The sequence below is a fragment of the Osmia bicornis genome, chromosome 8 (genome assembly GCF_907164935.1).
Source record: "Osmia bicornis bicornis chromosome 8, iOsmBic2.1, whole genome shotgun sequence".
Classification (NCBI taxonomy): Eukaryota; Metazoa; Arthropoda; class Insecta; order Hymenoptera; family Megachilidae; genus Osmia; species Osmia bicornis.
In genome coordinates this window covers 9,769,022-9,789,840 of record NC_060223.1, presented here as the reverse complement: position 1 = coordinate 9,789,840, position 20,819 = coordinate 9,769,022, and the positions used below count along the sequence as shown (strand labels likewise).

The 20,819-nt window shown below is 30.6% G+C and overlaps 6 protein-coding genes across 15 annotated transcripts; 2 read left to right on the top strand and 4 right to left on the bottom strand.

Moving 5' to 3' along the window:
- Positions 1 to 103: 103 nt before the first annotated feature.
- On the bottom strand, positions 104 to 3,981 carry LOC114875191 (translation initiation factor IF-2-like). 3 transcript variants are annotated; one of them, XM_029185191.2, is made up of 3 exons: positions 3,292 to 3,979; positions 2,036 to 2,987; positions 104 to 1,695 (listed from the first exon to the last, which is right to left on the bottom strand). In XM_029185191.2, exons 1-2 carry the CDS (start codon positions 3,734 to 3,736, stop codon positions 2,038 to 2,040), a joined length of 1,395 nt encoding a protein of 464 aa, XP_029041024.1. In that variant the 5' UTR covers positions 3,737 to 3,979; the 3' UTR covers positions 104 to 1,695; positions 2,036 to 2,037. The 3 variants fall into 3 exon arrangements, with proteins under 3 accessions (XP_029041024.1, XP_029041025.1, XP_046142686.1); XM_029185192.2 differs by lacking the exon at positions 104 to 1,695 and having other exon boundaries at positions 1,859 to 2,687; positions 2,778 to 2,987; positions 3,292 to 3,981; XM_046286730.1 differs by lacking the exon at positions 104 to 1,695 and having other exon boundaries at positions 1,859 to 2,987; positions 3,292 to 3,977.
- Positions 3,982 to 4,478: 497 nt separating this feature from the next.
- LOC114875204 (coiled-coil domain-containing protein 174) lies at positions 4,479 to 6,558 on the top strand. Its single transcript, XM_029185226.2, has 2 exons — positions 4,479 to 4,787; positions 4,865 to 6,558. The coding sequence occupies exon 2, from the start codon at positions 4,895 to 4,897 to the stop codon at positions 6,419 to 6,421; it is 1,527 nt and encodes a 508-aa protein (XP_029041059.1). The 5' UTR covers positions 4,479 to 4,787; positions 4,865 to 4,894; the 3' UTR covers positions 6,422 to 6,558.
- Positions 6,542 to 8,271, bottom strand: LOC114875206 (non-structural maintenance of chromosomes element 1 homolog). 4 transcript variants are annotated; one of them, XM_029185235.2, is made up of 6 exons: positions 8,121 to 8,271; positions 7,574 to 7,715; positions 7,348 to 7,489; positions 7,087 to 7,282; positions 6,899 to 7,012; positions 6,542 to 6,827 (listed from the first exon to the last, which is right to left on the bottom strand). In XM_029185235.2, the coding sequence occupies exons 2-6, from the start codon at positions 7,671 to 7,673 to the stop codon at positions 6,708 to 6,710; spliced, it is 672 nt and encodes a 223-aa protein (XP_029041068.1). In that variant the 5' UTR covers positions 7,674 to 7,715; positions 8,121 to 8,271; the 3' UTR covers positions 6,542 to 6,707. The 4 variants fall into 4 exon arrangements, with proteins under 4 accessions (XP_029041068.1, XP_029041067.1, XP_029041064.1 ...); XM_029185234.2 differs by having other exon boundaries at positions 8,130 to 8,271; XM_029185231.2 differs by having other exon boundaries at positions 7,986 to 8,270.
- Positions 8,272 to 8,358: 87 nt separating this feature from the next.
- LOC114875205 (calcium/calmodulin-dependent protein kinase type 1) lies at positions 8,359 to 14,748 on the top strand. 5 transcript variants are annotated; one of them, XM_029185227.2, is made up of 9 exons: positions 8,359 to 8,900; positions 9,607 to 9,741; positions 9,836 to 9,910; positions 9,981 to 10,243; positions 10,319 to 10,459; positions 10,591 to 10,634; positions 10,911 to 11,047; positions 11,468 to 11,505; positions 11,611 to 14,748. In XM_029185227.2, the coding sequence occupies exons 1-9, from the start codon at positions 8,791 to 8,793 to the stop codon at positions 12,033 to 12,035; spliced, it is 1,368 nt and encodes a 455-aa protein (XP_029041060.1). In that variant the 5' UTR covers positions 8,359 to 8,790; the 3' UTR covers positions 12,036 to 14,748. The 5 variants fall into 5 exon arrangements, with proteins under 5 accessions (XP_029041060.1, XP_029041062.1, XP_029041061.1 ...); XM_029185229.2 differs by having other exon boundaries at positions 8,362 to 8,900; positions 11,468 to 11,555; positions 11,650 to 11,918; XM_029185228.2 differs by lacking the exon at positions 10,591 to 10,634 and having other exon boundaries at positions 8,362 to 8,900; positions 10,921 to 11,047.
- A 1,379-nt stretch (positions 14,749 to 16,127) lies between these two features.
- On the bottom strand, positions 16,128 to 19,278 carry LOC114875220 (sorting nexin lst-4). Its single transcript, XM_029185262.2, has 5 exons — positions 18,896 to 19,278; positions 18,543 to 18,732; positions 17,982 to 18,448; positions 17,210 to 17,905; positions 16,128 to 17,127 (listed from the first exon to the last, which is right to left on the bottom strand). Exons 1-5 carry the CDS (start codon positions 18,908 to 18,910, stop codon positions 16,876 to 16,878), a joined length of 1,620 nt encoding a protein of 539 aa, XP_029041095.1. The 5' UTR covers positions 18,911 to 19,278; the 3' UTR covers positions 16,128 to 16,875.
- A 209-nt stretch (positions 19,279 to 19,487) lies between these two features.
- On the bottom strand, positions 19,488 to 20,744 carry LOC114875221 (eukaryotic translation initiation factor 3 subunit H). Its single transcript, XM_029185263.2, has 2 exons — positions 20,382 to 20,744; positions 19,488 to 20,311 (listed from the first exon to the last, which is right to left on the bottom strand). The coding sequence occupies exons 1-2, from the start codon at positions 20,642 to 20,644 to the stop codon at positions 19,564 to 19,566; spliced, it is 1,011 nt and encodes a 336-aa protein (XP_029041096.1). The 5' UTR covers positions 20,645 to 20,744; the 3' UTR covers positions 19,488 to 19,563.
- Between the last annotated feature and the right edge of the window lie 75 nt (positions 20,745 to 20,819).

Genomic DNA, 20,819 nt, shown 5'->3' with positions numbered 1-20,819 from the left:
CACTCTCACTCGTTGAAAAGAGAAATGAAGAAAAAGTGTTTACGTGCTACGAGTATACGAGTTTACACACGTTAATACAGAACGCAAACGCAAAATAAAGAAATTAATTGCGTGAGATTCGAAGCACGTGTTTCCCAAAATCATTTCATTACTTCGACACGTCCTCTTCCAATTACTATTTATCCATCGATTTATCACACAAAATGTACACACACAACACTAATTCACTGCTATGCAAAAATAGAAAATGGCGCACGATCCCCACTTCCGCCGTTGTTTCTCACTGCTTCCTCGATCCACAACGGACAGCGTTCTAAGCTTACTACAATCTTATAGATAGCACTACGTCATCTGTATGTAGAAGCATTATGTGGCGACAATCAAATGCAAGCAATATTATAAACCAAAAAGTCTCTAGATCAATTAGTTCGTAAAAAATAGGTTAGAGTTAGGTCGAAATTGAACCTGGTTTTCAGAACACTGTATGTATTATTTGTTCAATGAATAATACTTATCGTACGACGTATTTTCGTTCATTCTGCGCAGCTTCGTCTGCGCAAACGCATTATGGCACTGCGCAGTATACCCAGTGGCCTTATATTCAGTATAGTCCCCGACCTTCAATGCGATCGTTTGCTTCGCTTAATCATATGTACATTTGTGTCCACCGTATATATGACCACGAAGTTAGAAATAAGAAGTAGTTGGCCTCCCTGAGCTGCGCAAAACAGGTATGTTCTCTTGTTGAACGAAGAATACATTCTATTGTACATGTGTAAGGAATCCATGAAAGAAACCGATACCAAGTTTTCTTTCCCGTTATTGAGTATATATTCAATGGTATACATGTGTAGCGTAGAAAATAAAATAGAAAGTATAGCGATATCATAGATGGTTATTTTTTAACAAATGCTTTGAAAAAATAGATCGATCCATATCGCGAGATATCGATCATCACAATGGCGTTATCTTGTTACCGCCATCTTGTTAGATATTTGTTATAAAAGTTTAGCGCCAAAATTTGTGCTAAACACTCGTATTTAATAAAGAAAATTATGGACATTTTTTATGAATAAAAGATATATTGATTTTGATACATTGTCATCCTATAATCCATAAACGTCCCGCATAGTGGAAAAGAAAATCAATACTGAATTTTAATACAAATACAACATGTTTTTAATACTAACAATAAAGTTTAATTAATTACAAAAGCATAAGAAAATCAAAATACATTTTTAACTAAAATCAGAAGCCAGAATAACCAATTGTCTTTGTATAGATATACCTATTATATTATATCAGCAAGAATATAATTAAAAAAACAATACATTTTTGTCAAACATTGTAGTAAAAACTGCTAAAAAAGAACGAGCTTGCTCATTTTTAAATATTTCCTTAGTCCTACTTTGAAGTACTCAACCAATAATCATGTGAATGTAATAAAACATTCTTAGTAATGATAGTATTAATTCTAGAATGACAGTGCATGTTAGTTTCATATACTATGTAATATTAAAAAATATGATTTATTAATTACTTTTCAATCTTAAAAATTTTGTAACATTTCTTAAAGAATTAAATGAAACACAACATCGAAAAACACTGGCATTCTAGCGTTAAAAATGATTGAAACTCGTCAAGACTGATGGAATGTTCAATGTTGTTCAGCCTATACTAGCCATATTCTTTTCCCTGAAACTCAAGATAAGTAAACTACTTTAAATACATTATATCACTAAATAAGTGCTTACATTTGTAATTTATGATAATTTTTTCTTAACTATAAGTCCTTATGTTAAGAAGTGGATGTTCAAACCTATATTCTGCAAAGTACTTTATGGAAAATACAAATAAATATTTTTGAAACAATAAGAAACCAAAGTGTATTGATAAAATTTTACAACAGGTATGTTGATGAATATTTCTAAACTTGGAAATACTCGTAGATATTTTTATCTTTATCAAATATATTAAAATATTAATGATATATTTTTCTTTCAAAAAACAGATTAAATAAAAGCAGAACATTCACCGTTAATTTTCTTTTTCGTGTACTGTTGTGCTCAAGTCATCTTGATTTACTTCGTTTTTAATTGTGATGGTTTCATTTATTTTGTTTTGTTCTACTTCAGCACCTTGTTCTTTGTCATCATCATCTTCCAATGACTTTTGTACATTGTTATTGCTAGTTAGAATTTCAGCTGAATTTAATGCATTCTCCTCTGCAGCAGAATTCTCTGAAACCTTTTCCCCATTTTCATTATTTGCTATAGTTGTACCAGCTCCTTTCTTTCCTCGTCCTCTTTTGGCAGCTGTTGTTGATACATTTTCCTTATTTGTTTTCTTTTGTGTGTCCTTAACTGCTTTTACTGTATCGCTATCCTCTTCATTTAAGGCGGCATCGTCATCTTCGTTCAAAGCAGCATTACGATTACCACCTTTACCTCGAGTTTTGGTAGCTCTCTTTTGAGGAGCAGTTTCCTCTTTCTTCTTCAGATTTCTTCCTTTCTTCTGTGGTTGAACCAATTCTGTTGTTTCCAACTGATCATTCTCCTCTTGATTTTCATTATCGCTAGTATTTACTGCTTCCGAAGATGATTCCTCTGTTACTTTTGATTCATCGTCATCTTTCGATGTATCTTCTACAGTAGCTCCATTTTTACGCCCTCTTGTTTTTCTGGCAACTGTTTTTGTAACTTTATTATCTGTTTTTTTAGCTGCTTTCGCAGTTGTATTTATTTCTTCTGTCTTATTAATATCATTTTTAGACTTACTAGTAGCAGTGGCTTTACTTTTATTAGTGGAAGCTTTGTTCTTTACATCAACATCCGCATTAGCTTTCTTTTTTGTTGCTTTTGCTTTGCTTTCTTTTGGACCTGTATCAACATTTGCTAACCTTTTCTTTTTTGCAGCTGGTGCTTCTAGGCTTTCTACACTCTCAGTAGCTGCTCCTTTTTTCGGTCGTCCTTTTGCTTTTGCCTTAGCTGAAACCATCAAATAATACAATTATATGTATTAAAAAGATATTTTAAAAATACAGTAAGTTAGGTATAATTTATTTTTTACTACATTTTTACATAGAAATATAGAAAGTGATTCGATTCCTTCAAGAAGAATGGGTACGATTGCACGTGTTTACTATCTAACCGGAAATTTATTATTACAAGATTATTACGTTACAGCGAAACCGAAATAGTAAATTTCAATAAAAGTTGATGCAATTATAAATTATTTTTCATAGAAAATACAGAATATTATTGATATTTTTAAGGAAGCTCAAAAACGTACGCTCTTCGTCAACATCCGTTCCCGCCTTTTTTGTTGTAGCTTTTGTACGTGTCCTTTTCGTTTCTGTTTCTTCAACAATCGTCGTAGCTTCTACATTTGTCGAAGTTACGTTGGTTTTCTCCTCGGTTTCTTTATTTTTCTTTGCTGCTGTAGATTTGATTTTCGTATTTGTTTTTATAGCGGTCGACGCATTTTTAGATGGCTGCAATATCTTATTTTTTACTTTTGCGTTCTTAGTCGCGACGGAAGTCGTGTCTGGGACTTCAGTTTGCTCGGTTTTAGCCGATTTTGCAGCTCTTGGTAATCTAATTTGTTTTTCCTCGTTGTTTTTAGTCGTAACCTTTGAAACGGTTTTCTTTCTTTTCGGCGGCGATGCATCGCCGGCTTCCGCGGCTCTGTCTACAACCTCCGAATCGGAATGCTTTACAGGTTTACGGGGTGCCATTTCGTTCAACGATTACAATAATTATTTCAAACAGATTACGACGCAGTTGATTAATTATAACTTCGTACTATATTTATGAGTCTAAAACAACAAATCAGCCACGGATGTCGCACCTATTCACTTTAGATTACTAACCGGTGTCCAACGTGCTGCAGTTATGAGTGTTCGCACGTTACATGACTAACATAGTAGCAGATCGGCAGCTTCACGTTTCAAATAGCTTTGATAATCGACATTCGATTTTTGAATCGAGAAATGGCGTCGAGATATTAATTTAGAAAATTTTACGATAATTTTCTAATATTTAAATAATTGCACAATACGTTGCACGACCTCCGCTAAATTATCGTTATCGAACATCGTTTAAAAATCCAGCTTAAAGCTTTGTAATTTTGCACCCTTTATACACGATTCAAAATCGTTTAGTTATAAATTGATAAATTTATAAATGTTTATATTTATGTACAATGCTATAGTATCATGGTTTAATTTATTTTTGATAAAATAATTATATAAAAGAAAACGAAGTCTCCACCTTCCTTTTACTCATCTATAATCCATTTATCTGTTAAACTACTTGATTATTATGAAAAAATTATTATTAATATGAATATAATTGATATATTTCTATCTATATATTTATTATTTTTCGTATATTATACATTTATAACAATAAAATACCCAAAAAGCGTACGCTAAAATTACGTATTTTAAAAAGTTGGAAATTATATTGTAAAATAATACTCTCTGAAATAACAAATGTAAAAGTTACTTATACAATATTTATAATCATTAAATAGATAGGATTGTGCGATATTTATTTATTTTTGTTCATTTCTGCCGATTAAACATAAACAAGCGTTCCAAATAGGTGTGCGTTACTTGACGTGACATTCTTTATATGAGTTGTTCATGTTTACGCATATTTATAAATATTGATTTATTAAATATATACGATTCATAATTGTATGAAATAAAATTGAAAAGCGTATTTTAGTATGTATTGGAATTTATTTGACATACCAAGTAGAACTTTAAATACGATTCAATTGTAAGTATTAAAATTCATACCATTATAACCTAAAATTTCATATGAATAGATTTTAGTACAATGTTATTTATTTATAGCAAAATCTTCTTTTAAAATACATTTCAACAATGAATAATACCAAAAAGATCAACGTGAATTTTTCATCTTTGGTGGGTTTAAAAACAGAGTTGTTAAGAAAGCAACATGAAGTGAACGAGGCAAAACTAAAGTCAGAAACCACGCAGGTTGACTTAAAGCTAAAAAAGAAATTCAAAAAAGTTAAGAAAAAGAATGTTGATAGAAATTTAGATAAATCAGAATATATTGAAGATGTTAGTACTCATAAAAAATCAAAATTAATGTTAGAAGCAAAAGCAAGATTGTATAAACAATTAAAAAGATCTAGAACCAATAATGATAATTTTCTTGTTGATTTTAAAAGCAAATCAGATGAATCTGAAGAAGAAATATCGCAAAAAGAAGAAGACAATGAAAATGATGTAACTTTTGGAAATGAGGATGATTGGGTAGAGTATGAAGATTGTTTTGGTCGTACAAGAAAATGTTTACGCGAAGATCTACCTCTGATGCAAGAGAAAGATAAATTAGTAAAACAACAAATTGTAAATGAGAAGGGTATTGACTCAAAAACTAAAGATAATGTTGAACAAAGTATTATAGAAGATGAAAAAGAACCAGAAATAGAAATTATGAGAAGAAAATGGGAAGAACAGACAAAGAAATTGGCTGACAAAGCAAATATACATTATCAGGATGTTTTGTTTGACGAGGCTAGAACTCATGGTGTTGGTTACTATGCATTTTCACAAAGTGAAGAAGAAAGAATGAAACAGCAAGAGAATTTATTAAATTTAAGAAAGGAAACAGAACGAAAGCAGAAAGAAATAAAAGAACTTAAAGATTTGCGGGAAAAAATGGAATATAATAGATTGAAAGCAGCTAGAATTAGGCAGCGTATCAGAGCTGGGTTACCGGTAGATACAATAGAAGAAGAAGAAGAAGAATTTAAACAAAAGAATGACAATGAATCAAACCAAGATAAAGTAGAAAGTGAATCCAGTACCCATGCAGAAGAAAAACCAGTTGAAATGAATGATAATAAAGAAAAAGAAGGTAATGAAGAAGACGAGGCAGTGATTAAAGAAAATAAAATAAAGGCTTTAGGAGAACTTCTGGGCAAAAGAACTCATTGGTACGAAATGTCACAAGAAGAATGGGTTGATAAATGTAGAAAAGAAAGAGTTACTGAATTTGCTCCAGTATACAGCAATTTCAAAAGTGGTGGTTATTTAAATTCTGAAAATACTGATGAATCCTCAAATCATCAAGAGCACCAGAAATCTAATTCAGATCAAATGCTTATTCAGAATGATGAAATTGATTTAGATTCTTATTATATACCACTTCCTCCTACTTTGGAGACAAACAGTTCTACTGCCAAGTGTGATAAGAATACTTTAATTAGAAAAAAGGATAATGATCATAGTTCACATCAAACAATTGATACTACACAGTATGAATCTAATAATATAATAGAAGATCAAGTGAAACCTACTGCAAACATAGATGAAGAGAGCATATTGGCTGGTTTACGATATTTGAGAGAAAAATTTGAAGAAAGTCAAAATAGTTAAGGCGTTACATAGCATCGCTAATTGTACATATCTGTAAATACCTATACTTTGTGCATTGCATAGCATTTCTGCGTATAATTTAAAAAATAAATATTTTAAATAATAATTATTTATATCAAATACATTATAAAACATGATATATTACGTTTATTACATTTTTATTAAGTATTTATGTTTCATTCACATTTTGATCTGTTCATTTAAAACGCATATCGATAATATTTAATTAAAAAAATATATTTTTATTTCAAACTATAAAATTAATACTTTAAACTGGCAAAGAAGCTTAATCAAAATCTGTAATGACACTGTTACAATTAGGACATTTCACAGGGTTGTGAACCATGGCATATGTATTTAAGCAGTATAAGTGCAGTAAGGCTTCGCAGTAATCACACTTTTTTCCCTAATTAGAAAATGAAGATATTAATAATTAGTAAAATTATATAATTAAACATTTCCTTTACCAGAACTTACATAAAAGATAACTTGTTTACAAAGGCAACAGGTGCTTAAATTATTTTCATAAGTAGCTCTAAAGTATGGCATTAACTCTGTTATACTTCTTACACCTAAATAATAATAACCATCCTGTAAATAGTACAGAAAAATAATTCTATTGATACAATAATGTTTGATTTATTGTATTAAGATTTTACCAGTACCTTATAAACCAACCATTGTCTTTGAACTATATCATTTAAAAATTCTTCAGCATCTGTTTTTGATAATTTTACATCTGGAGAAGAACAAAAATTTAAACATATTGTACTTTGTACACATCTAATGCTTGATGTGATAATTTCAGAAAATATATTCCTTAGTAATGCCAGTTGTGCTTTTGAAAATTCAGTCTGAAACCTATAAAATATTGATAATTTTAATAAAAATGTTTAAAAATGTTTTATTTAATATTCAATGTATACCTGGTTACTTCATCAAGTACGGTACTTATTAAAATCCAATACACCTGACCGGTGATTTCACATTGTCCTTTTCTAATTAACATATTTAAAGGCTGTAATTGTTCATTTATCCTATTTATTACTGCCGACACGTTATCAGTATCTAAAATGCATAGTTATCTCCATAACATAAAACAATTGGGATATATAAAAAATCAAATTAAAAGTTAAATAAAAATGTATGTACCAAATAATTTAATAACTAAATCTTTTGCTTTATTTTCATCTATAAAACCTTCATGTATAATAGTTTGTAGAATTATTTTGTGTTGTTGATTATAAGTCATTTTGTCAAATTACCGCAATTAACGTGTATGTAAATACAATATCTGTAATTTTTTAAACAAAGACCGTGAAGATTATTTTCCACTTTGGTTGTGATTCCATAAAATTCAATTCAATATTCGAAACGTGATTACATATTTCTTAAACTGATTGCTAAGCAACTATTAAGTAAACACGCATGAATCGAACATAAATAATCGTGTTGTAAAATATAACCAATAAAATTTACAAATATTTTTGAAACGTATTTTCACTTCAATATTACTTAATTTATATATCAAGAAATATATAAATTGCATTTAAAATGAACTTACAAAAAAAATCACTTTTTTTAGAAAATTATGTTCTTCATATTATACATAAAACAAAATAAAAGATTGTAAATTGCAGTAACGATTTTATATTCTTTACAAAACTTGATAATACTTATTTAAGAATTATTGATATACCAATGTTACTTTTTTTTTTTATGTGATCATTGATGGGTGTAACGAGTTCGAACGTTGAAGAAAAATAGAAAGAGAAATGGCAAATAAAAATTTCAAGATTATAATCCGAGATAGGGTATTATAAAATGCGTTCATCTGGAATAAGAAAAGGAAATATCGCAATACGATAAAGTGGGGTAGCTAGTGGGGTCTAGTAAGTACGTGTACGCATCAGAGCTATCTGCTGCATAGTACAAGCTGTACCGTGAGGGCGCGAGGCCGCGACCCTGAGCCCGATACGCGGAATAGAACGTTTCGGTAGCGGAATAGTGTGCGGAACGAATACGTGTCAAACTCTCGCGGTCCACGGATAAGCTTAAAGTGGAGCATCGTAGTGCACGGGTATCCGCTATCGTTTACGTGTAGAAAGGTCGAGAGTTCATGATCATTCACTGCTTTGAAACGATGATTTTACGAAGCGTCTGACGACGATCTTTTCTTTACTATCACTGCCGAATGATCAAAAACTACGAACAATTTTCGTTCTTCTTTACGATTCCCTTTGACGAACATATAACCTGTTAACGATCAAGCATCGTCTACTGAGTCAGAAATTTTCAATTTAGAATTTAGAATTTAGAGAGTTCAATAAGTGTGCGTGCCATTGAATTGTGGATACAAGAATCCGAAGATGCCGCTATTCAGTAAAAAAGATTCCAATAAAAAGATCAAAAAGGATGGGAAAGATGACAAATCGCCGTCTGTCGAGGACAAATACGTCCTCAAGGAGTTGCTTGGAACGTATGTATTTGGCTTTGTTGCGTGGACAAAAAAAGTAATAGAATACGATTCAGTCCGGATTCTTGTCTTTCTTTTACATTACGCATAAGATTTACAATGAAATAAATAAAATACATTAAACAACCAAAAATTATAATTTTATATGTTAAAGATCATTGTTATTATTTGCTGATGAAATTTATGTATGAGATTATGTAAATACCATTATCTTTTAATTACCAGATACGTTGGAATTATATGACTGATTTATTTTTGTTACTTTTTGGCAACAATTTAATTACTTGTATATAGATATAGCGAATTTTTACTAGACTTACTTGCATATTATTATTAGAAAGTTTAAATTAATATTACACTTAAATATATTAAAACATTTTCATTTAACTTATTTAAATTATTTTTTTATATAAAATGTAATATCAGATATGTATGTATAATGCTGTACAATATACACTAATTGTCGTATTACCATTGTAAAAAAAAAAATATGAAATACAATTAAGTTAATTACATATGGTTCATTATTATGTCGAAAGTCTGGAGGCTGAAGGACATGTTATAACAATGAATATGAATAGGTGCATAAGTCTTGGAGCATTGTTATGTATATTATGATGATATATGACCAATATTTTTTTATTTTCTTATCAATAAATGGATCATTATATATTATATATACACATATAATTTATTTATGTTTTTTTAGGGGTGCTTTTTCTGAGGTACGTCTAGCAGACAGTAAAGAAAAACCTGGGCAAATGTTTGCTGTGAAAATTATTGATAAAAAAGCATTAAAGGGAAAGGAAGACTCTTTAGAAAATGAGATTAGAGTGTTACGAAGGTAAAATGTGATAATGTATATAAGAGAAATATAGAATTAATAAATAAAATTACATGCTCCTTTTTAAATTTAATTATGAATATTCTGATTGTAGGTTAACACATCCAAACATTGTTCAGTTACTGGAAACATTTGAGGATAAGCATAAGGTTTATTTAGTTATGGAGTTGTGAGTATTTCTGTTTACATATAAATTATCATAATACAAGTTAGGAATTTTATTTAAACTTTTGCATTAGGGTTACTGGTGGAGAACTGTTTGATAGAATTGTTGAGAAAGGTTCATATACAGAGAAAGATGCTTCAGGTTTAATAAGACAAGTTCTTGAAGCTGTGGATTACATGCACGATCAAGGTGTTGTGCACAGGGACTTAAAGCCTGAAAACCTTTTATACTATAGTCCTGATGAAGATAGTAAGATCATGATTAGTGATTTTGGCTTATCAAAAATGGAAGATTCTGGTATCATGGCAACTGCTTGTGGTACTCCCGGATATGTCGGTACGTTTGAAGTTTGTCCAATTACATATACAGATTCATTTAATACTAAAAAGGAGATATTCCTTGTATTTACAGCACCAGAGGTCTTAGCACAAAAGCCGTATGGGAAAGCTGTTGATGTATGGAGCATAGGAGTTATTTCATATATTTTATTGTGTGGATATCCACCATTTTACGATGAAAACGATGCTAACCTGTTTGCACAAATTTTAAAAGGTAATAAAATTATTCTTAGGCACATGTTTTTAACATTTGGAAGGACTATACTATCACTTCAATTTAGGTACTACGTTTAGGATCAACAAGCACATGCAGCTGTTCATTAACTTGAAATTTTCATTTTTAAGGTACTATTCTAGTTTTTGTATGCTGCTATGTACATGCTAGTGTAGTAAGTAAATGATAATTTTGTGTGCGTCCGCGTTTTTTTTTTTTTATGAAAGTCATTAATTGTCAGAAACTAGCATTTAAAAATCTAGTTCTAGTATAATAATTCGGTAATAAAAAAAAGATACTCTTAAAAAAGGTTTTTGTAATGAATTATGTGAAACGAATTTTTACGGAAATACAGTGTGAAATTAACAGTACTTCTTCCAAATAAAACATTTCATTTAAATGAAATAATTTCATAATAAAATCGTCTACTCTATAGCAAGAAGCTAACCAGATTGTTATAGGTGAATTTGAATTTGATTCGCCGTACTGGGACGATATCAGCGACTCCGCAAAGGATTTCATTCACAAATTGATGTGCGTCAACGTTGAAGTGCGTTACACTTGCAAGCAGGCCCTTGCACATCCTTGGTAAGATTACAATTGCACTCAAATATTGCACATCCATTTATCTTATTCGAAATTATAATGTTTTTTAATAACAAAATTATATTGAAAATTAGAGTGTATTTGTGGGTTCCAACTTTTGAAAAATTGTTTTTTAAAATTGAAGCAGTAAAAATTACAGGAACAGAATTGCCTTTAATAATAAGATATATATATATATGTATGGAATAAGTAAGTAAAATAATTATACATATCTTGTCATCCACTAATATAATCCATTTGCAATGTTATAAAAGAATAAAGTTTCCTTGACCTCATATTAAAATTGTCAGTAATTCTCATAAGTAAATATGTTAATTTTCTAACACAATTTGTCAACGTCTAAACATAACTGTAAAATTATTACGTCTCTAATGTAGTATCATGTAATTGATTTTTTTTCAGGATCTCCGGCAACGCAGCCAGCAATAAGAATATCCATGGTACTGTATCGGAACAACTTAGAAAGAACTTCGCCAAATCAAGGTGGAAGGTTAGTACGATCGAATGATTGCTTAAAGGTCTGATTGTATGTGTTTGCTCGCCAGGCTCCGTAGGAAAGTCTTCCTCTTCTCTCATGGTTGCAGCAAGCCTATCACGCAGCCACGGTCATACGTCAAATGCAACGGCTGGCGCTCAGCAGCGGCCAGCAGCAGCAGGGCCCAGGGTCAACAGGCCCCTCCAGCGTCAACCCCACGCCATACCCCGATCAATCGCAATCCAACCCCAGTCATCAACCCAGATCGGTGGAGCCTCAGATCAATCTAAATTGAAGGAAATACGGGAGCCACCATTGCCCGTGTCAAGCTTGGTGGTCTCGAATCCTGTTCCCATTCCGATCAGTCCAAACTCACCATTATACTTACGCAACAAACGCTTCAAGCTGTGGGGTAGCACACGCACCGCTCTGTCTACTCTTTTTCAAACAAACGTATCGTATCTTAGAAAGCAAAGAAAGTATAAAAAAAGCTGAGTTGCGCCGCTAAAACTTTCTTCTATGAAAAAAAATATAGAAGTTGCCGGGTTGGCAACTTTATTCTCTTGTCGAATATTATTCAAATTGGCAAGAGTTTGTATAGATCCCAGCTAATCTGTTTTTCGTTGTGGTATCCTGTGACACGGTTACCACTGGTTATGTACATTACCAACTTATATAAACAGCCCGCACGATATAAGGCGATTTTTCGAATCGAATAACTTTTCGTTCATCGCCCCTTCTCGTTTCGCAAGCTTTATTCGAACAAAACTTATAAATAGATCTTCACTATGTTGGTACATATTCACGATAAAATTTAATATGTAGCCGTTAATAGAAATTTACGAGGATGCGTTAATGATATTGATTTGATCAAGTAAGATGTAGTTACGTATTTAGATGAATTAATGCAGATTATCAAGTTTTCATTGTACGAGAGAAATCTTGCTGGATCAAATCTGTTAATGTGTACAGAGATAACAAATGTGACCAGTACAACGACAAGTTTTTATCTTTTATAAAGTTTGGTGTAACGAATAGTGGTTGTTTAGATGATTCTTTTTTCTTTTTCAATGTAAAAAATCTTACTGTTTCCTGAAAAATATCTCTTTGATTGCCAGAAATCGGTATACAAACTTATTGCCCGGTACTTTTTCAAAAATACACAATACAATGGACATTTTGAAGTGTGAAACAAAAGACAAAATTAATAAGAAGCTTTTATAAAAGAGATTAAATAAGTATCAAAGATCTTGCTATACGTTTGTTGCGAGACTGTGTAAGATCTGATTTTTATCGATACCCGTCTTTATGTTTCACCGTTAAACTAAAATATATATTTTATTTTATGAGATAACTAAATCTAACATGTTTATAGCAAGTCATGTACAGTGCACTGTATTACAAAATGTACATTGTGTATACAGATACATCTTCTGCTACATAGTGATATTGATACATTCTAAGAACTCCAAATCAGAATTCTATTACCTAGATCTAACTGTATGTATACATATATATCACTCAACGGATATTTTTATCAATATGTTGTATTGAAATTTCACGAAAAGTGTACATAATTCGTACATGATTTCCCCATCTGTCTGTCTGTAAGATGCAAATATAAAAAGCAAATTCTGTACTTTTATAATGTTTTTAAAAGGCAGCTCTTTTTTTATGTTGATTTATGTTTTAAAATTTTATAGAGCTATTATGTATATTCAAACAAATGAATGTACATATATTATTTTTATTAGTTATGTTTCTTATAATGATCAATATCTTATAAAGAACTTGATACAAAAATTTTTGTATTTAATATTTTGTTGCATAATTGTGTAAGTTACAAACAATGAAAATACAATGTCGCTATTTGTATTTGTATCTTATAAAAAAAAAGCAAACAAAAAAATGGTTGATTATATACAGTACTTAGTATATATTTGAATTGTAACAAATACTTCAACGAAAAATTCGAAAATACTTTTAGTACTCGGTGGTATTACTTTATTTTTTTACGAATGATTGCAAACAAGTGCAATAATACTATGATCTTGTGATAACGATATTACTATGGTCTCTTACTCAATGATAAGTCGAATATAAACTATCACTAATGAATGTTAATTTTTAAAACAGAAATAGAATACAGAAACACTTAATTGGATTGTATAAATAATTTTTCACAAATAATCACATTTCAGTGTTTTTGGAATGTTTTACTTAAAAGTATCTGATTTTATAATGTAGGTGAAGAAATCCGTTATGTAGCGATGCGGAAAATTGTATTCAACAAAATTTGATGTTTTTCGTGTCTTTTTAAACGTGCTTTTAAATAAATCTAAATTACATTCAATGGATCTAAATATCATGTGTTATATACTCGGATAGAGAAAATTATTGCTATTTATCGAGCGGGCACTCCTTTTATCATAAACTACTATCTTTCTCTTAAACTTTAAACATGATAATCACTTTGAACTATCACATTAGACATCCGTCCGTGTACCGGGCACTATTCGTGTAGTAAATATGTATTAAACAAAAAAAGAAAGAAACAGAAACCATTGAGGAATTTATAGAATGCTACGTAATAATTTTGAAATTGATAATAATTATATTAATTATAAGACAGATATTATTGTTCTTCAAAAAGTAATTTAGGACAGAAACGTATATGAAGGATGCTACGATACATGTAATAATCATTTATTTTTCTTTGAATATTGTAGTATCAAAATTCCAATTGATCAGAGGTCTTTCATTGCGCAAAATAATATACCATTCTAAAGTGCCTCAGATGATACGATGATGGAATATAAAAGGAAATATTTGTTACAAGAATTCTGTATGATTTTATATGTTTGGAGAGATTAATTTGTTAGCATTAATCGTTATATAGTATCAGTTATCTTTACTTAAGAATGAAAGATTTGTACTTTCATTTCAGTCGATAGATTTATTTGTATTGAAATATTTACAGTTAATTTATACAATTTTGTTTCGTTACCATCATCGTGTCATCTAATAAGGAGCGTTCGCTAAAACAGCATTTTTTTATGCTATACATTTGTGCGTTGTCGATGAGCTTGTAATTTAAAGTTCTAGACAAAAGTAAAAGAAGCTTAGCTTGTACTTAGAAGAAGAAGAAAAGAAAAAAAAAAACAAAAACGAAAAAACCGTGCCACATGAATAAACATATCGGCAGGAATATTACAAATGTGATTGTAAAAATAAGCTGATTTTAAATAGCAATGAAAAGAACTTGTTACTGCAGTTTTATTGAAAAAAAACAATATAACGCCAGACTGATAGAGTGTGTATGAAAGCGAAGAAAAGAGTGAAAGTAAGAAAGCTAGGAAGGGAGAATGCACTGTTGATTATAATATTTTAATTGTTGCCTATAAACGTACTGCTCCTATATATATTTATTAATCGATTACAAAAGTAACTACTTCCTATTGTAATTTTCTCATTGCACAAGCCTTGCTACTGCTACGCTTGAATTTGTGCATGTGGGGATTAATATCAGATATTCTCGTTATTAAATTATATATCATGCGGCAAATCAGTGCTAATAGACGTTAATGATGAATTTATTACTCTTATGCGGAAGAACTTAGTAATGAGAGTATATTGAACTAGTTTAAAGTGCCAATGTTATTCATATTCCTTGAAAAGAACAGATCAAAGTCGCCAATTTTTTTTAAATAACTAATATTTTGAAAAGTAGGGCTTAATAAGAATTATTTTGTTTAAACGAACTGGCTTGTAATTAAGAGGATCATAGCAAACAGATAGCTGAGAACTTTCCAATTTAATAGGTTTTTCAATTTCATGATTGTGGTGCTACACAACAAATGTTCGATATTACTATTTCATGGAATGTTAATGAATAAAAATACATATATAGCTGATACAACCGATTACATTTATCTGTATAGCTGATTACATTTATTTAGTATAGTTACTTTTTATTAAAAAAACTTTGAAGTATAAACTTTATTTCGATCTTATAGATTAGAGTGTAAATGAAATAATAACTGTGTTTTAATTTGATATAAGTTTAATGAAATTCAATTACGCAAAAGGAAAAATATGGACAATGAAAATTATTACAACAATAATAATGATTATGATAACATTTACAAAATTATGTTTGTGCTTAAAATTAAGTTATCATTTTATACAAATTATTTTAAATGCATTAACAATTAATATGCCTTATTTTACAATTTGTTAACTAATAATACATAACAGTTTTTTAGTTTTCATACAATAGACTAAACAGAAAATTTACATAATTGTTATACTTTAATATAAATGATTTATCAACAAACAGCGGCTGCCTTTGTAAATCAGAAAATTATAGATCAATAATATATAAATCGTATAATTTTAAAGTATAAACTTTTTTGCAGTTATATATATATTTTTATATATATGTATATATTTTTCTATCAATCTTCAAAATTTGTTTAAAATATAGCTTATATTATAAAATTTTAATGACATACATATGTGTATATAAATATACTTGGTAAGAAAAGTCAATGATTAAACTTATATTTAAAATATCTCTATTAAAAATAAATTATAAAATTATTCTTTTATTTTATAATGTAGCAGCCATAAAAGATTAACATTAATATGAACATTCAATATATTACTATGCATTATTAATAATACCGTTTAGTTGATATTAATTATCTGCGTTTGGAAAGTTACATTTTATTCTGACCATTACTTTTCTTATTTGATTAATTGCTTCACAATGATACACGATTGTATTATTTAAAAAATACATAAAATATTGTAAATAGGAAATGTGTAGTCGTAGGAAATATATTCATATTTTTATACAAGGTGTTCGGCTACAGGTGGGCATCCTTGCAGGGGGTGCTAGCGGGTTTGATTCCGAATAACACTCCCGAGTTTTTCATTAATAATTCAAAAACTAAGCCTCGACGAACATTTTAGTAAAGGAAAATGTTGTTCAGTGTCACCCCTGCTAACACCCCCTGCAAGGAAGATGCCCATCCGTAGCTGAACACCCTGTACACGTATGATTCTTGGTAATAACATCTGAGAACAAATGATTGGCCCCATTTTTTAACTCATATATCCTTCTTCTGCGATTAACGCTTATCATTATTATAAACGTAATACATCTGAAATTGTATTCGTGATTTAAATACGGACACATACCACGTATAATTTTAATGTGTAGCTTTTGTCTATTGTTTCGTATAGTTTACACATCTTAAACTAAACAGCTCGTTTCAATATTATACTGTAAATGAAGCATTTTTACATAACATTACATTACATATACATTTTAACTTTCATAAGCACTTAATGCTTCTCGTAATCTATCTACAATCTTTTGATAGAATGTAATTTGCTCTTTGAGATGAGTTTTCATGGCTTGAGTTAAATGAATTTCTTTCTCTGTTTGAAAGTGCGTTTCTTCAGCGAAAACAGTCCGCGCTATTATATCTGTCCGATGAGAAAGTTCTCGTAATTGTTGCGGTTCCATTTTGTGCTCGCTTACTAACCTTTCGCAATCTTTTCGTTTCTGGACAGCACTCTAAATATATTAAAAATGAAAATATAAAAAAATATGTTTAGAAAATTATTCGAACTGGAAAGTAAATTTTTCTAACAATTACCTTGTGTATATTTATCACATCTGGGAAACTACTGATAATCCCTCTATAAATGTGAAATTTATCGGCAAGAGGCTCCCAATCGAATTTAGGTTGTTCTTCGTATAATTTACCTATATCATTATAAGCATCTCCTGTTACTTTTAGTGCATATGTTAATTTTCCTCGACTACTATCGTCGCCCTCCAATGCGTGACTTAATGCACTAAAACTCTGACTAATTTTCTGAAATTCTCTTTTATAGAGAACCTGATTTTTTTTCGTTTGGTCAACAGCCATAGCCATAAAATTTTTAACTACCGGATCTAATCCACTTATAAATCTACTGAAAGCATCCGTTTGAATCTCTACTTTGATAACATCCAAATTTGTTTCAGGACATTGGACAGCATTAAAATAATTTACACCTAATAATTCATCCTTCTCAGCTTGCCTCTTTCCAGCTTTCCATTTTTTCTCATCTGTACAAGTTATAAAATGGTCCCAGACACGACTACGTGCTAGCACAGGATGCCTACAAACATAATCGACAAACTCTTGAAGTTGGGTACGTCGATGTTCAATAAATTGTTCCTCGTATCTCCCAGATATTTGTTTATCTGGTAGTGGTGGAATAGGAATAAAACAATATTTTTCTTCCAAACGTTCGTGTAACCAATCAAAATGTTTGTATCTTCTTGAAACTTGAATATTGTTAAACTATAATAGAAAATCAATATTAATTTTGATATTTTATTAGGATCAACATGAAACAGAGAAAATAATTTATAAATACCGTAGGTGTAAGTTGATAAACTGTGAAACTTTTAAGACCTTTTAATTTTGATTCTTTTTTAGGAGATGTGACTGCACAACTGTAAGAATCCCCTCTTGGAACCCATCTACAACGTCCTCCTTCAATTTCTTCAATAAATATTTTCTCACTTTCAGGAACATTAGCTACCCTCATTCCTAACAGAAAACTGTCTTCACCGGACTTTATTAATGTAGAAAATTTATTGTTTTTCTTTGGTATATTAGGTATAGGCCTTTCAGGTATCACGGAATGAATGATTTGTGTAGAAACTGTGTCCCCATAATCTACGCTATGTTGTTGAGATAACTGTATCATATGTTGTTGTTGTAGTTGCTGTTGCTGTTGCTGTTGAGGGACATATGCCTGTGTCTGACCAATTTCAGAATCATCGTCCCAATCGTCATCCCAATAATCCCCAGAACTTTGTTGAGATGATGTCATAGCATCTAATGCATATGAAAATATGGATATAATAATTGATTGAATTACTACATTCAGGTAAAATTTATGTTTTTGCATATAAAAAAGTAATAAGTATACTTGAAGCAGTTGTTGCAGATTCATAAATCTGAACGTATGCTGCTGGAAACAACCCAGATTTTCCACTCTGATTAAAACCCTCACACCATCCATCACCTACATTATCTCTCATGACAGTTAACACTTCTCCTGCTGTAATAGATAACTCTGCTGTTCCTGACTCTCCTGTAAAGTCGTACAGCGCTATTACCTGTAAAAGAAAAGATCAAATGTAAAATTTCCAGAAACATATTTAAAATATCACAGAAATTATCTGTAACTGCTACATAAAAGAATGAGTCATAACGTAAAGACATTAATGATATTTAACAATCATACATCGATAGCTTTGTTTTTACAAATCGTTTGCATACCTGGTGACCCTCCATTGTAAATTTGTCCACTAATAATAATTTGGAATTCTGACTATTGGTGTAGCTAATTTTCGTCTTTGTTTCAACTTGTTTGATCGCACCCGGTCACATACCTATACCGATTCGCTTAGCCGAATGACTGACATTTACGTATTTGCTCTTTAACATGTGTGCGATTCCCTGCCACATAAATGTAAAAATTCAAACTAATAATGGCTGCGAAACTTAACACGCTTTCATGATTTTAGAAAAGTATATTTCCTACAATAAATATTTTAAAATTAAAATTAGAAGAAATTCTTTTATAACTGTAATAGCAAATCAAAATAAGATCACTCTACAAAGAGAATTCAAAGCCATTTTATTAGTTTAAGGTTAGATAGGATAGGTAGGGTACGTAATATCACAATCCGCTACTGAACTTCGAATCCCCGCCTCTACAAATTAACTTGTATTGCTCGTTAAATTTTTCTTACAGACTGTACAATATCAACAAAATTAACAATATTATTTATACAGTTGTAGATGCAAAAATTAAAAAAGATAAATGCGATTATACTTAGCATGATAAGGACTGAATGCAAATTCAAAATATTTTAAGATTTTCGTTTTAATGTCATTTTTCAGTTTTTAATATTACAAAAGTCAGAAGTACAATTAAGATTATCTTAATGGGATGATTTTGCCTCCTTTGCATTCTGGAGACTTTGAGTAATATATAATTTTGCTAAGCTCTGAGCACAGAACTGTGAAATGTGTTCACTGTATGTATTAATCTGTCCAGCAACAATCATTGGATTCAACCTAGAGGGAACTGGCAATGGTCTTATAAGCTTGTTGATATCATCATCAGGTAGTGGAGGCTCATCCTTAGCAGCTCTAGCAGCATTTTCTTGGACTCTCTTAGCTAGAAGTCTATTCTTTTCTTGTTGCTGACGAACCACTAGCTGTTGATACCTATTGAACTTCATTGCTTCCTGATTCAATTCATCCACACGATCCATTAAGCACCTTAGTTGATTCTCTAATACTGTAGCTGTTCCAAGATCCAAATATTTGGTGCCTTCTTCCTCAGGAATCATTTCCTCAAGTTCAGACATCATTATATTAGTTAAGTTACTATTCTTTATTACAACTGGAATCTCAATAAATAAAGTTTCATAACCAATCTTCAAAGTACGTAATGTTTCAGGTGTGAATTCACCTTCTTTATACATCTGTATAGCTTGTGGAGTAAGTCTATAAGCTTTCAATGTGAGGAAACCTCTAGCTGATTTAGCTGTATCATATATCAGGACTACTGATTCTTCAATGGAAGTCTGATAATGGTATTGTGATTCCAATAATGATACATTTAAGAAATTTCCAACATCTGCACTTTGATACCATCCAACATGGAAGTGATCAACATTCACCCTATAAAAATATTTTAATACAGTTACTTGTACTATTAAATTTTTAAGTAGCATGTTTAGACTGTACTTACCATCTAAGCCGACGCATCATAGCAAGTTGATACTCCTCTTCATCCATGATTTCATCGTTTTTAGGGAAAGGAAAACAGTTTGTAATTTCAAGACGATTTTGAACGACTAAACCAAGAAGAGCGCCTTGAGCAACATCCATATTACTCATAGATTCTTCATGACAATGTTTCACCATTTTCATAACTACTAACCCATCGCATTGGACATAATCTATACGTGGTTCCACTTCAGGAATTCTTCTCGTTTGCGTTCTTGAATTCATTTTTAATCAAAAATCTGTATTGATTTGATAGTAATTAATATCATATGCTCTTGATCTCTTGTCAACCTCTGTTAGGTTAAAAGGAATTCCTACCCTTCCTAGCCTTCTAAAGCTGAGCACAGTGACTACAGATATAAAAAGGCTGGACATACCATTGTTCCCGAGGGATCATAAT

What these genes read in the sequence shown, in the direction of transcription:
- LOC114875206 (XM_029185235.2), bottom strand. Translation starts at nt 7,673, where the DNA reads ATGACTTATAATCAACAACACAAAATAATTCTACAAACTATTATACAT. An exon ending in TTTAGTTATTAAATTATTTG is followed by an intron (nt 7,490 to 7,573) that starts GTACATACATTT and finishes TATGCATTTTAG; the next exon opens with ATACTGATAACGTGTCGGCA. An exon ending in GTAAACAAGTTATCTTTTAT is followed by an intron (nt 6,828 to 6,898) that starts GTAAGTTCTGGT and finishes TTTTCTAATTAG; the next exon opens with GGAAAAAAGTGTGATTACTG.
- LOC114875205 (XM_029185227.2), top strand. Translation starts at nt 8,791, where the DNA reads ATGCCGCTATTCAGTAAAAAAGATTCCAATAAAAAGATCAAAAAGGAT. An exon ending in GAGATTAGAGTGTTACGAAG is followed by an intron (nt 9,742 to 9,835) that starts GTAAAATGTGAT and finishes TTCTGATTGTAG; the next exon opens with GTTAACACATCCAAACATTG. An exon ending in GTTTATTTAGTTATGGAGTT is followed by an intron (nt 9,911 to 9,980) that starts GTGAGTATTTCT and finishes CTTTTGCATTAG; the next exon opens with GGTTACTGGTGGAGAACTGT.
- LOC114875191 (XM_029185191.2), bottom strand. Translation starts at nt 3,736, where the DNA reads ATGGCACCCCGTAAACCTGTAAAGCATTCCGATTCGGAGGTTGTAGAC. An exon ending in AACGGATGTTGACGAAGAGC is followed by an intron (nt 2,988 to 3,291) that starts GTACGTTTTTGA and finishes TGATGGTTTCAG; the next exon opens with CTAAGGCAAAAGCAAAAGGA.
- LOC114875220 (XM_029185262.2), bottom strand. An exon ending in ATCTGCAACAACTGCTTCAA is followed by an intron (nt 18,449 to 18,542) that starts GTATACTTATTA and finishes CATATGCATTAG; the next exon opens with ATGCTATGACATCATCTCAA. An exon ending in ATGTGATAAATATACACAAG is followed by an intron (nt 17,128 to 17,209) that starts GTAATTGTTAGA and finishes TAATATATTTAG; the next exon opens with AGTGCTGTCCAGAAACGAAA.
- LOC114875221 (XM_029185263.2), bottom strand. Translation starts at nt 20,644, where the DNA reads ATGAATTCAAGAACGCAAACGAGAAGAATTCCTGAAGTGGAACCACGT. An exon ending in ATGATGCGTCGGCTTAGATG is followed by an intron (nt 20,312 to 20,381) that starts GTAAGTACAGTC and finishes ATATTTTTATAG; the next exon opens with GGTGAATGTTGATCACTTCC.
- LOC114875204 (XM_029185226.2), top strand. Translation starts at nt 4,895, where the DNA reads ATGAATAATACCAAAAAGATCAACGTGAATTTTTCATCTTTGGTGGGT.